The 11032-nt window shown below is 36.4% G+C and overlaps 1 protein-coding gene across 10 annotated transcripts in view; it reads left to right on the top strand.

Annotated features, from left to right (window-relative positions):
- The window catches only part of TASP1 (taspase 1), a 307910-nt gene that overhangs the window by 7805 nt on the left and 289073 nt on the right, over positions 1–11032 (top strand). For 9 of the 10 annotated variants that reach the window (XR_005782143.1, XR_005782144.1, XM_040447716.1 and 6 more), the window contains exons 2-4: positions 2538–2756; positions 6467–6534; positions 8810–8878. Coding sequence is in view for 7 of the 10 variants with exons in the window: in XM_040447716.1 (XP_040303650.1) it covers positions 2612–2756; positions 6467–6534; positions 8810–8878 (282 nt within the window). In the remaining 3 variants the exon portion in view is untranslated. Of the gene's footprint in view, positions 1–2537; positions 2757–6466; positions 6535–8809; positions 8879–11032 lie in introns of those variants that run through there. The other variant, XM_040447722.1, reaches the window with a different exon arrangement.

The raw sequence follows: 11032 nt of genomic DNA, 5'->3' as shown, positions 1-11032 counted from the left end.
TTTTATTTTATTTTATTTTATTTTATTTTATTTTATTTTATTTTATTTTATTTTACTTCATTTTATTTTACTTCATTTTATTTTATTTTATTTTTTAATTTTTTATTCTCAAGTGAGATAACATGCAGTGTAGTCCTGGTTTCAGTAGAATCCAATGATTCATCATTTACGTATAACACCCAGTGCTCATCCCAACTAGTGCCCTCCTTAAAGCTCATCAGCCATTTTACCCACCCCCACCAATCCTCAGTTTGCTCTCTGTATTTAAGAGTCATGGTTTGCCTCCCTCTCTGTTTTATCCTATTTTTCCTTCCCTTCCCCGTGATCGTCTGTTAAGTTTCTCAAATTCCACATATGAATGAGAACATATGATACCCGTCTTTCTCTGACTGACTTATTTCACTTAGCGTAATACCCTCCAGTTCCATCCACGTAGTTGCAGATGGCAAGATTTCATTCTTTTTGATTGCCGAGTAATACTCCATTGTATATATATACCATATCTTCTTTACCCATTCATCCATCGATGGACATTTGGGCTCTTTCCATACTTTGGCTATTGTTGATAGTGCTGCTATAAACATGGCGGTGTGTGCGTCCCTTCTAAATAGCACACCTGTATCCCTTGGATAAGTGCCTAGTAGTGCAATTGCCGGGTCGTAGGGTAGTTCTATTTTTAATTTTTTGAGGAACCTCCACACTGTTTTCCAGAGTGGCCGTACCAGTTTGTATTCCCACCAACACTGCAAGAGAGTTCCCGTTTCTTCACATCCTTTCCAACATCTGTTATTTCCTGAGTTGTTAATTTTAGCCACTCTGACTGGTGTGAGATGGTATCTCATTGTGGTTTTAATTTGTGTTTCCCTGATGATGAGCAGTGTTGAACATCTTTTCATGTGTCTGTTAGCCATCTGGATGTCTTCTTTGGAAAAGTGTCTATTCATGTCTTCTGCCCATTTCTTCACTGGATTATTTGCTTTTTGGGTGTTGAGTTTGGTAAGTTCTTCATAGATTTTTGATACTAACTCAATGGACTCTTTTTAACCAAGAATTAAAAGAAGTTAAAATACTATATTTCAGTGCTTCTCAGACCACCTCTGGTGTAAAGAACCAACTTAAAAAAATTTTCAATCCATTGTTGACTATTTATTTTGTAAAGTGCAAAAGAACCAAAACCCCAAACCAAAGAACTAAACCCCAAACAAAATGGAAGTATGGAACTGTGAATGAAAGATAAAAATAAAAGCTCAATTTTTTATTATATTTAATAGATAAAATTGCTTCAAAAATATAAACAGAACAAGGAAATAGAAAAAAAATTACACAAGTTGTACACATTGTTTATTGAAAATGTGTATACAAACCAATTAAAATATTAATGAAATAATCTCTTGCACACTGGTAGCAAAACCTGGTCTTGCAGACCACACTTTGAGAAACACCAGTTTTTTGGATTAGGCAGCTAAGTCACTTTTTATACTACTATTTATGTTTTATATTAGAAAAGAAAGCCTTATTCCCCTCCCCATTTTAGAATAAAGTACAGATTTTTACCTGACAGTATGAATCTAGGTGTTTATGTCAGCCACCCGACTGTCAGATTTTCTTTAAATCTCTGTGTTGATTTTTAAATGATTCATTTTTCCCTAATCTGAGATATGTTCTGCCATACCATAATTACTGTTGTTAAGCCAAGATTGCTAGAAGCTTGTGAGCTTGTGAGAAAAATTAGGAACTTGGTGGTATAAGTTGTTTTTAGTTTGTCTTATTACATTTTATATGTCATCTATCGAGCACCTTAGAAACAAAGCTTTTCATGAAAATTAAGTATTTGCACGAGTGTTGTTATTTTCATTTCTTGGTTTGGTCTTACAATTTTGTTAGCATTTATGTTTTACAGTCAAGCTGTGGAGCATTGTACTGTTTGTCTTAAGTTCTTCACAGGCAAGTGCGAATCTGTTGCTTCAGATCTTTAAGCAGCAATTTATAGATCTTAAATTTTCGCATCACACAAAAAACTAATTATGTGAGGTGATGGACATGTTAACTGATATTATTGTGGTGATCATTTCACAGTATGTGTGTGTGAAATCATTTTGTACGCAAATTTACATAATGTTATATGTCAGTTATATCGCAATAAAGCTGGTGAAAAAAGTAAGCTGCGACCTGGGCTTTATATCAAGGCACCATCTTTGATTCTACAATGTCCCAGAGATTATTAGTATTTGGTTTCGAGGGAGTAGAAAGTAATATTTAAGTTATATTGAGGTTTTCTACAGTGTATATGCAGTGAAAGATAAAATATCTTTAGACTCAGTAGGAAGTCTTTTTTCAACAGTTCTTTTGTTTATATGACTTCAAGCAAGTACTGTCTGTGGACAGAGATTTAAATCTTACCTTTTCATATTCTTTGTATTATCCAGTTAAATGACTTTAAAATTAGGTTTTTGGAAAGTTATCTTTGCACATATTTGTATAAGTTATGTTTGTGTTAGAGAGGGAAATGTATACCATCTTTGGCTGTTTTTCTTTAGGGTACTTCTTCTCCTGCAATTACTTTTGGATGGAAGTATGCACTTTCCCCAATAGAAGATGGTAATCTCAGAGAATGACCATGGAGAAGGGGATGAGTTCTGGAGAAGGGCTGCCTTCCAGATCATCTCAGGTTTCGGCTGCTAAAATAACAGTCAAAGAGTTGGAAACAAAGCAATCCCATAAGGAGAAGCGAGGGGGCTTTGTGTTGGTACATGCAGGTAAGCTCTAAGTGGGTGAGTCGGAAGATGAAAATAATGTTGATTTTTTTTTTTCTTGCCTTGAAGTACACTGGGAATTGAATTTCACATCTGGAGGAGGCAAACTGCCAGAGAGGAGTTGGAACCAAAGAGTGACTTCAATACAGGCCTCTCCTATTCCCTACTTGGAAGATCTTATACTGACAGCTCTTCTTATGTCTTCTTTACTTCTCTACCCTGTTACTTACTTTCACCCCCTATATGTAATAGGTATAATTAAGTAGTGTTAGAATCAGACAAAGGAATTTTTTTTAAGTTTATTTATTTATTTTGAGAGAGACAGTGTGAGTGGGGCAGGTGCAGAGAGAGATGAAGAGAGAGAATCCTAAGCAGGCTCCACACTGCCAGTGCACAGCCCGATGTGGGGCTTGAACCCACGAAAGTGCAAGATCATGACCTGAGCTGAAACCAAGAGTCAGATGCTTAACCGACTGAGCCACTCAGGTGCCCCCAAAGTCATTTCTTAAACTCTAGTTTCTGTTCTTAAAAATAATGCTACTGAGAAATTTTACTGACCCTATATTGAGTTGTGGCCTTTTTAGAATAGAATTATACGATCATGGAGTTAGTTTGCCTTAATACTAAAAATGAGGAAGAGAGATTAAGTAGCTCCAGCCTCATGGCTAGTTTGCGCTAGAGCCAGGTTGAGAAACCCTTATGTGGACCCTTAGTCCCAGTCTAGTGCTTTTGGTAATACATCAGCCCATAATCTCTACTTCAGAGGATCTGGGGGACAGACACAGTGAAGTTCAACTCCTGGGTCCCCACTCATTGAGGATTTTGGATTTCAGAGCAGTGCAGCTCTGCTCTCAGCAGGCTTTTTTTTTTTTTTTTTTCCTTTAGTCATTTTTATTTGCCTGCATTTATCTAAAATGCATGACTTCTGTGAAGGGAGAAGGAATGGCTGGATCTCCTTTTAACTTTCCTCAGACAGTCAAACAGGGTGGGATCAAGATTATCTTTGATATGGGGTGAGGAGTAGAATTGTTTTTTCTTGCCAAACTGGTGTCCTGCCTGGTCATTAAACTTTGGCTATATCTAGACTAGATAACTTGGGGAGTCTTACAGAATCTAATCCAGGAGAATCTAAGAAACCCAGGTTCAATTTGCTTTTCTTTCAAAAGATTTTTACAAAGAAATGAGGTAAATTTTAGAAATAACCCAGTTAGAAGTAGACTTGGGACCAGGAATGCCTGCCTTCAGACTCCTAGTCCGGGGCTCTTCCTACTATAATGTTGATGGTGCACCTTTTGTAGTACCCAGTGTTATTTTATTTTATTTAGAATGAGTATGTGACAAGCATACAAGAAAGGTTTAAAATTTTTGACAAGCAACAACATAGAGCTTTTGATTAGTTGGAAAGCATTGCTTTTTATGACTGTCATGGTAATGTCCCTCTTCTTTTACTCACTGGATGGGAATGGCTCTTAGATATCTTAGATAAGTTGGTGTTGGGGCCAGCAGTAATAGGCGGAAATTATGTGGATTAGAGTGACTCTTTTTCTAAACCATTAGAAGGTCAGATAGACTGATCATGGAGAAATATATATTTTGCACATTTAAGGGACGAAATTTCAATTCCTTATCCATTGTAGAGATCTTAAAGCCTTTTTCGCCCCCACTAGAGGAGACTTGCCCAAATTTTAGTCATTTGAGTCTTAGGTTCTTGATTTTTCCTAGTCTGTATACTACCTATACTGTTTACCTAATATCAAAAGGCTGAACACTTTTTACCTTAAAACTTTAAAGCTGAAACTTATCTTTACTCAAATGAAATGTCAGTATCACTTGCATGAGGAGAAAATAACTTAAAAAAATTTTTTTTAAGGTTTATTTATTTTTGAGATAGAGACAGAGCATGATCTGGGGAGGGGCAGAGAGAGAGGGAGACACAGAATCTGAAACAGGCTCCAGGCTCTGAGCTGTCAGCACAGAGTCTGACGCCGGGCTTGAACTCACAGACCGCGAGATCATGACCTGAGCCAAAGTTGGACGCTCAACCAACTGAGCCACCCAGGTGCCCCCAAAATAACTTTAAATACAGTGTAATTTACAGTGTAAATAACCAAACCAGTGTAATTAAATTTTAGCTAAATCCTGTTGCATGTCTGTGGCTTAGATCCTGAGCCTACCTTTCCTTTGTTAAATAGAGAAATTAGCAAATGTTAACCAGATATTAAAGATGTATTGTGGCCATGCTGAGACTTTCCCCTTATTCAAAGGGGAGTTGTATGTTAATCCTATTAGAACTGTCATCCATACACTAAAGTTATTTATTTAGCAATAGTGTCCCATGATTTGGGAAATACTGCTGAAAGATTGAGGCCCCTAGATCTAAGGTCACAGACCTGTTAGAGAAGCATGAAAAGAGGCCTGTTAAATATTGGCATAGGCTGTATGAAGTTTCGCAGTTCTCTTGAGAAATAGGATTAGAATTTGGGTGTATGGATTCCTGTTGGTTTTGCATCTTTTCTGCTCTCCTGGGTCCCTGATTGATAGCTTCATGGGCTAGTTTTTTCTCTGACTTGAGGAAAGGTGGGTTAGGTTTGTGTTAGAGTCTGTAGGCCTATATGAACAGCCCTGAGGCTTAGAAATGCAGTTCTTAACCTTCTTTATGTTGGACCCCTGTAGGGCCTTGGTTCAGGGGAGTTGGGGGAAGTGATTCAGAGTTCTCTGTTAAAGAACTTTGTTTAGAAGCCTAATCATCAAGAGAGTTTCAGGGCCCTTGTCTTGGTTTCTTTTTTTTTCAACGTTTATTTATTTTTGGGACAGAGACAGAGCATGAACGGGTGAGGGGCAGAGAGAGAGGGAGGCACAGAATCGGAAACAGGCTCCAGGCCCTGAGCCATCAGCCCAGAGCCCGACGCGGGGCTCGAACTCCCGGACCGCGAGATCGTGACCTGGCTGAAGTCGGACGCTTAACCGACTGTGCCACCCAGGCGCCCTTCTTTCTTATTTATATTATTCTCAAATCCCTAACTAAGCAAGTATTCACCCTCTTAGGGCAACAGATTTCAGAGCCATTCTCTTGAGTAGGTTGCTGGGTGTTTAAGAGACAGGGACACCAGGATTTCTTATAGACATACATGAATGTGCTGTCACTGAGGTTTCAGAGACACCCTGAGCAACAGTCCAGCAGTGAGAGGGTGTAAAAAGTTTGGATAGCAGTGATGGTATTTTGGTGGTTGTGGGAAATAACTTCAAATGTTATGTAGAAACTACCTAGTTTTCTGGTTATTTTTAAGGATTCAGGATTCTGAGCAGTTATTTGCCAAATGGCAGGGGCTTTCTAAAGGTCAACAGAAAGGAAAGTGAAGGGACTCTGTCCCTGACACCTCCTGGGTTATCAACTCCAGACCAAAAAAAACAAAAACCTGACTTTGGAGGGAGGTTTTTGAAAGGAGATGATCTTGGTGGAGTCCCTTTGGGGATATGAGCTATTTTTAGTGCCTCTGTCAGGAAAATAGCCTTTGAAAAAGAAGGTAAGGCATGGCATTAAAAAGGCTATGGTAGAGAAGGAGGCGATTAGATTTTGAAAACTCCATACATGTAGGATAATACTTTTATTGTCACCAAGGGAGCATTAGTTTGTATGAACTATTTATATGATATAAGCAAAATCTCTGATATTTTAATGATGACTAGCAATCGGTTGTTTTTTTCCACTACAGGTGCGGGTTATCATTCTGAGTCCAAAGCCAAGGAATATAAACATGTATGCAAACGAGCTTGTCAGAAGGTATGAACAGAGTGTGTATGATGGAAACATTTCAGTTTTGACCAGCAAGCAGCTTTACCTTGAAATTCAAAATTTTAAGGTTTGACTTAGAAGAGAGTCTTTAGTTTGGGCCATGAAATTATTTTGCTCATATTTGCGGGGTCTTTTGTTTTCTTTTGTTTGTGTTTTTTATTCTCCAAATGATGCTTAGATCTTTCCCTCCCTTTCCCAGATTAAAGTCTGTATTTTTGGAAATGTGGGCACATAATCATATATCTTTTAATCTTTGCAAAGGCATTGAGCTCCATTGAAGGAGTAGGGAAAACATTTCAAAGGCAGTCAGTGTATCTTTCAATGAAGAGAAGAAAATAAGTAATAAAAAATTAAAATGGGTACTTTCTTAGGGAGATTATCCTGCACTTTTTCCTTCTGTTTTTCATTATGTAGTTTGTATCATAGCAAATTCATTGTCATTCCTGAGTTTAGCTTTGCCCTTGTTCTCAGTTGTGCTTTTTTTTCTCTTTGGTTTTTGAGGTTTTGCTAAATTGTTGAATACTTAATTTGGATGCAGGAATGGACTCAGAAGTAATATTGTTTGTTTGTATTTTGATCTTGACTGTATACTCTTACTGGCAAAGCATCCATTACTTTTTATGCAAATACAATGTTAATGGATATTATATATCGAGTAAATTTGGGTCTCTCCCTGCTCTTTTCGTTTATATTTAAATACCATTGAAAAGAAAGATTATGAGTCATTAATGAAATCCCATAAGTAAGAAAATTTTGTTATAGGGATTTTATCGTTTTTTAAATTTATAATGAAGCTAGAAGTTCTCTAAACTATTTCATATTTTTTCTTATTTTTTAATTTTGAAAGTTTTTATTGTCTGAAATGTTTTATATCACTATAGTCCTAGAATCCTAATACATTTTGAATGTATAATCAGCCTTTTCAATCTATACAATGAATGAACTTATTAAAAGCTTAATGAGGAATACAGCTCTTAATTTTTGAGCATTCTCTTTTGTTGACTAAATTGGAGCTTTAATTGTTCATTTAGAAATCAGTTTTCCTTCTCTCTCTCCCCTTTATACTTAAGAAATAAGGTGATTTTATAGGCTGTTACTCTGTATAATTCATATTACAAAAGAACATTATTTGTTTATCTCAATATTTTGTACAGTGGTCTGCCCTTGTCTATGGGGGATATGTTCCAAGACCCCCAGTGGATGCCTGGAACTGCAGATAGTACCAAATCCTATATGTACTTGTTTTTCCCTATATATACATACGTATGAGAAAGTTTACTTTACAAATTAGGCACAATAAGAGATTAACAACAATAATAATAAAATAGAACAGTTATACTGTGTGTATATAAAAGTTATGTGAATGTGGTCTTTCTCTGTCAAAATATCATATTGTACTGTACTTACCCCTTGTTGTAATGATGTGAGATGATAAAATGCCTACATGATGGGATGAAGTGAGGTGTATAATGTAAGCATGATGATGTAAGTGCTAGGCTACTGTTAACCTTTTGATGATATGTTAGAAGGAGGATTATCTTCTAGACTGCATTTAACTGGGGGTAACTGAAATTGAGGATAAGGGGGAACTACTATAGTACCAAAAATGCTTTTGTCACATATATATGTCCATCTAAATGTTGGTGTGACTGAGAGTCACTGCTTTTTAGTTAGGGATGTGGAGAGGAAAACAGTGGGAAAAGATGTTACTAGCTAAGTCTGAGATTCAATTATGAATATGAAGTATAAATTATCAGGGTATTTATGTATTTATTTTTGTCTTTCTCTAAATTTTTATGTAAATTCCAGTTAGCATACAGTGTAATATCAGTTTCAGGTGTAGAATTTAGTTATTCGTCACTTACATAGAACACCCGGTGCTCATCACAAGTGCCCTCCTTTGAATTATCAGGATATTTAAATGAAACTGAATTTGATAATATCTATGGCTATTTTGAATTGCCCTGTGATGATTGAAGCCCTTCCACTTATTAAATTGCCTGCACTTTTCATTTAGTGGCTAGATTGTATTCATTGTCTTAATTTGAATTATCAGTGAGCTATATCATAAATTATACTAAATATAAATACTTGCTTGTTTTAAATCTAAGTGGTTTATGTCTTGAGGTACGGAATGGGACTAGTGATCAATTTTTATTAAATTTAAATGTCTCCTATACTTCTTTATGGCCTTGGAAAGTTTCTGGGCCTATTTGGGAAGTTGTGGTTTTACAATGAATAATCTCTCCCCTTGGTTTCATAGGCAATTGAAAAGCTACAGGCTGGTGCTCTTGCTACAGATGCAGTGACCGCAGCTCTGGTGGAACTCGAGGTATTTCTTTTCTCTATGTTTTATTGAAAATATTTATGAGTTTATGTTCATTATTCTTAAATGACATAAAAGTATTGAGTTAGTTAACCATCAGTTATATGACCAGTGTTTCCCAACTGTATTAACAAAGTTATGAAGAGCCCTGTGATATTGCTAGGTTATTTTCCTTGGGGACTTCTCTTAGTAACATAAAAGTTGGTTAAATCAACCCTGCCTCCCCCCTCCCCCCCCCCGCACCTTTCTGTGAGATTCATGAATGCTAAAGTTACTGGTGTTTGGGTACTTAAATTTTCTTAATATGTTCAGTAGGAAAATTCCTGAAGTTAACTCCTCTTCCCCAAAAGTAATATATTAGAGAAGAAAAAATTTCAGCTGTCTAGAAGTATCTAAAGTGGAAGGGAAGTTTCCTCATAAGCCTGACAGATCTATATCCTGAAGCTATGCTCTGTGAAGTGTGACTTGTACAGTGTGATTGTTAAGTTGGTCTCTGGTTAACTGAAGACATTGAGGAATTCAGTGGGGAGGCTCTCAAGTTTGCTATAATTTGTTGCAATCTATGAGTGTTTCCTTGTTCTTATAATCTGGAACTTTGAGGATGAATTTGTCCTGGAGATATTGAGGCCTTCAGAAGACTGACTTTTGTTGATCAAACTTTTAGAAGATAGATTTGTATTAGTCTATTTAGAGGATTATAGTGAGCCAATAGTTTTCTGGTTGAGAACACTACTTGGGAAATCAAATAAGATATGAAGATAAAACAGTGATGAGTTTGAGGTAGGAGGTGAATGGAGTAGGTCTTCCCAAGTTGACTGGATTGTGGCTCTTTTGTTTACACCCTCATTTCAGAGCACCTACCCAGTCATGCCAGGCCTTGCTTTTCCCTACGAAAATTGTCCAGGAGTTTACCAGAAGTCTTAGCCCTGTTTTCTGTTTATTCCCCTGCTTAGTTGTAGAGCTACACTTTTGGTCACTCTTTGTAGATTTTAATCTATCCTATTAATGCCTTCAGATTGGCCCAAGTGTATTCAAAGAAGGTGAACATATATGATGGGTACAAGTTCTATTGTAGTGTGGTCCCTGAGAGAGACATCTAACTTGGGGTATGTTGTTCCCTCCTCTTGTGACTGATGCATCTTATACCAGATCTACCAGTCATTAGCCCTGGGCACCTCACAGATTCTCCTTGACTCAGTTTCTCATTTATAATATGGGGGTAATTTCTGTTTCATAGAGTTCTGAAGATTAACCGAATTAACGTGTGACAACCACTGAGGTCTTTGTATGGCACATAGTAAGCACCCCTTAAAAGTTAGTAATTATTGCTATTATGAAGTGCTTTGGAAATGATATATATGAGGTGAATATTTATGGTAACTGTCAATGACACATATTTACAATGTCAAGAAAAGGTTAATTATCATGGAGGAAAGGAGAAAAGTGCTTCAAGAAAGAAGATTGATATACTAACTACCAGATCTTACCTTTACTCAAAACACACACACACAAGGAAAGCTTCATCTATCTTAATTCAATTGTTAATTGCAAATTACTGTCCTTTGTGCATAAGACAATGTCCTGAGATAATCTGTGCATGGAGTCAGTGTGGGTCCAGGGAAAGAAAAAGAAGGCTAATGAGTAGCTGGGGGATATACTGTAATGGCAACTATAAATACAAAATTGAGCAAAATTAAGTTTTTCTTTTCTCTTCATCTTAAAATAACTTTAATTTTCTCAAGTTATACTTATATCATGTTGAATATTTTATTACATTTTTCTCCAGTGATGAATCAGTCATACTTTAAGAGTTTACTTATTTATGCTTAAAAGTGATTGAAGATACATTCTGAAATAGTAAGTAGCTCATGAGTAAGTGAGCTTTATAGTTTTAAATGATGACCTCTGTTTTTTTAAGAGTGTGGATAAGAAGTTCTTTTTTAAACAAACTTGTTCTATTTTTGACTGGACTATGTTATATGGATGAATACTGACCTGAGTGAGTGTAGTGTACTCCTCCCCCTAACCCCCATTGTTAAATCTGGAGAAGAATTTCAATTAATTATCTTTAAAAAATCATTTTTATGTGGAGTCTTTGAAATATGTTAATAGTTTAAAGGCTAAGGCTAGCTGGAAGAATTTTCTTAAATCTTAAGAATT

Source organism: Herpailurus yagouaroundi, unplaced genomic scaffold (genome assembly GCF_014898765.1).
Source record: "Herpailurus yagouaroundi ecotype Mexico unplaced genomic scaffold, PumYag 196, whole genome shotgun sequence".
NCBI lineage: Eukaryota > Metazoa > Chordata > Mammalia > Carnivora > Felidae > Herpailurus > Herpailurus yagouaroundi.
The sequence above is the reverse complement of the archived record's forward strand: the minus strand, read 5'-3'. Positions and strand labels throughout refer to the sequence as shown.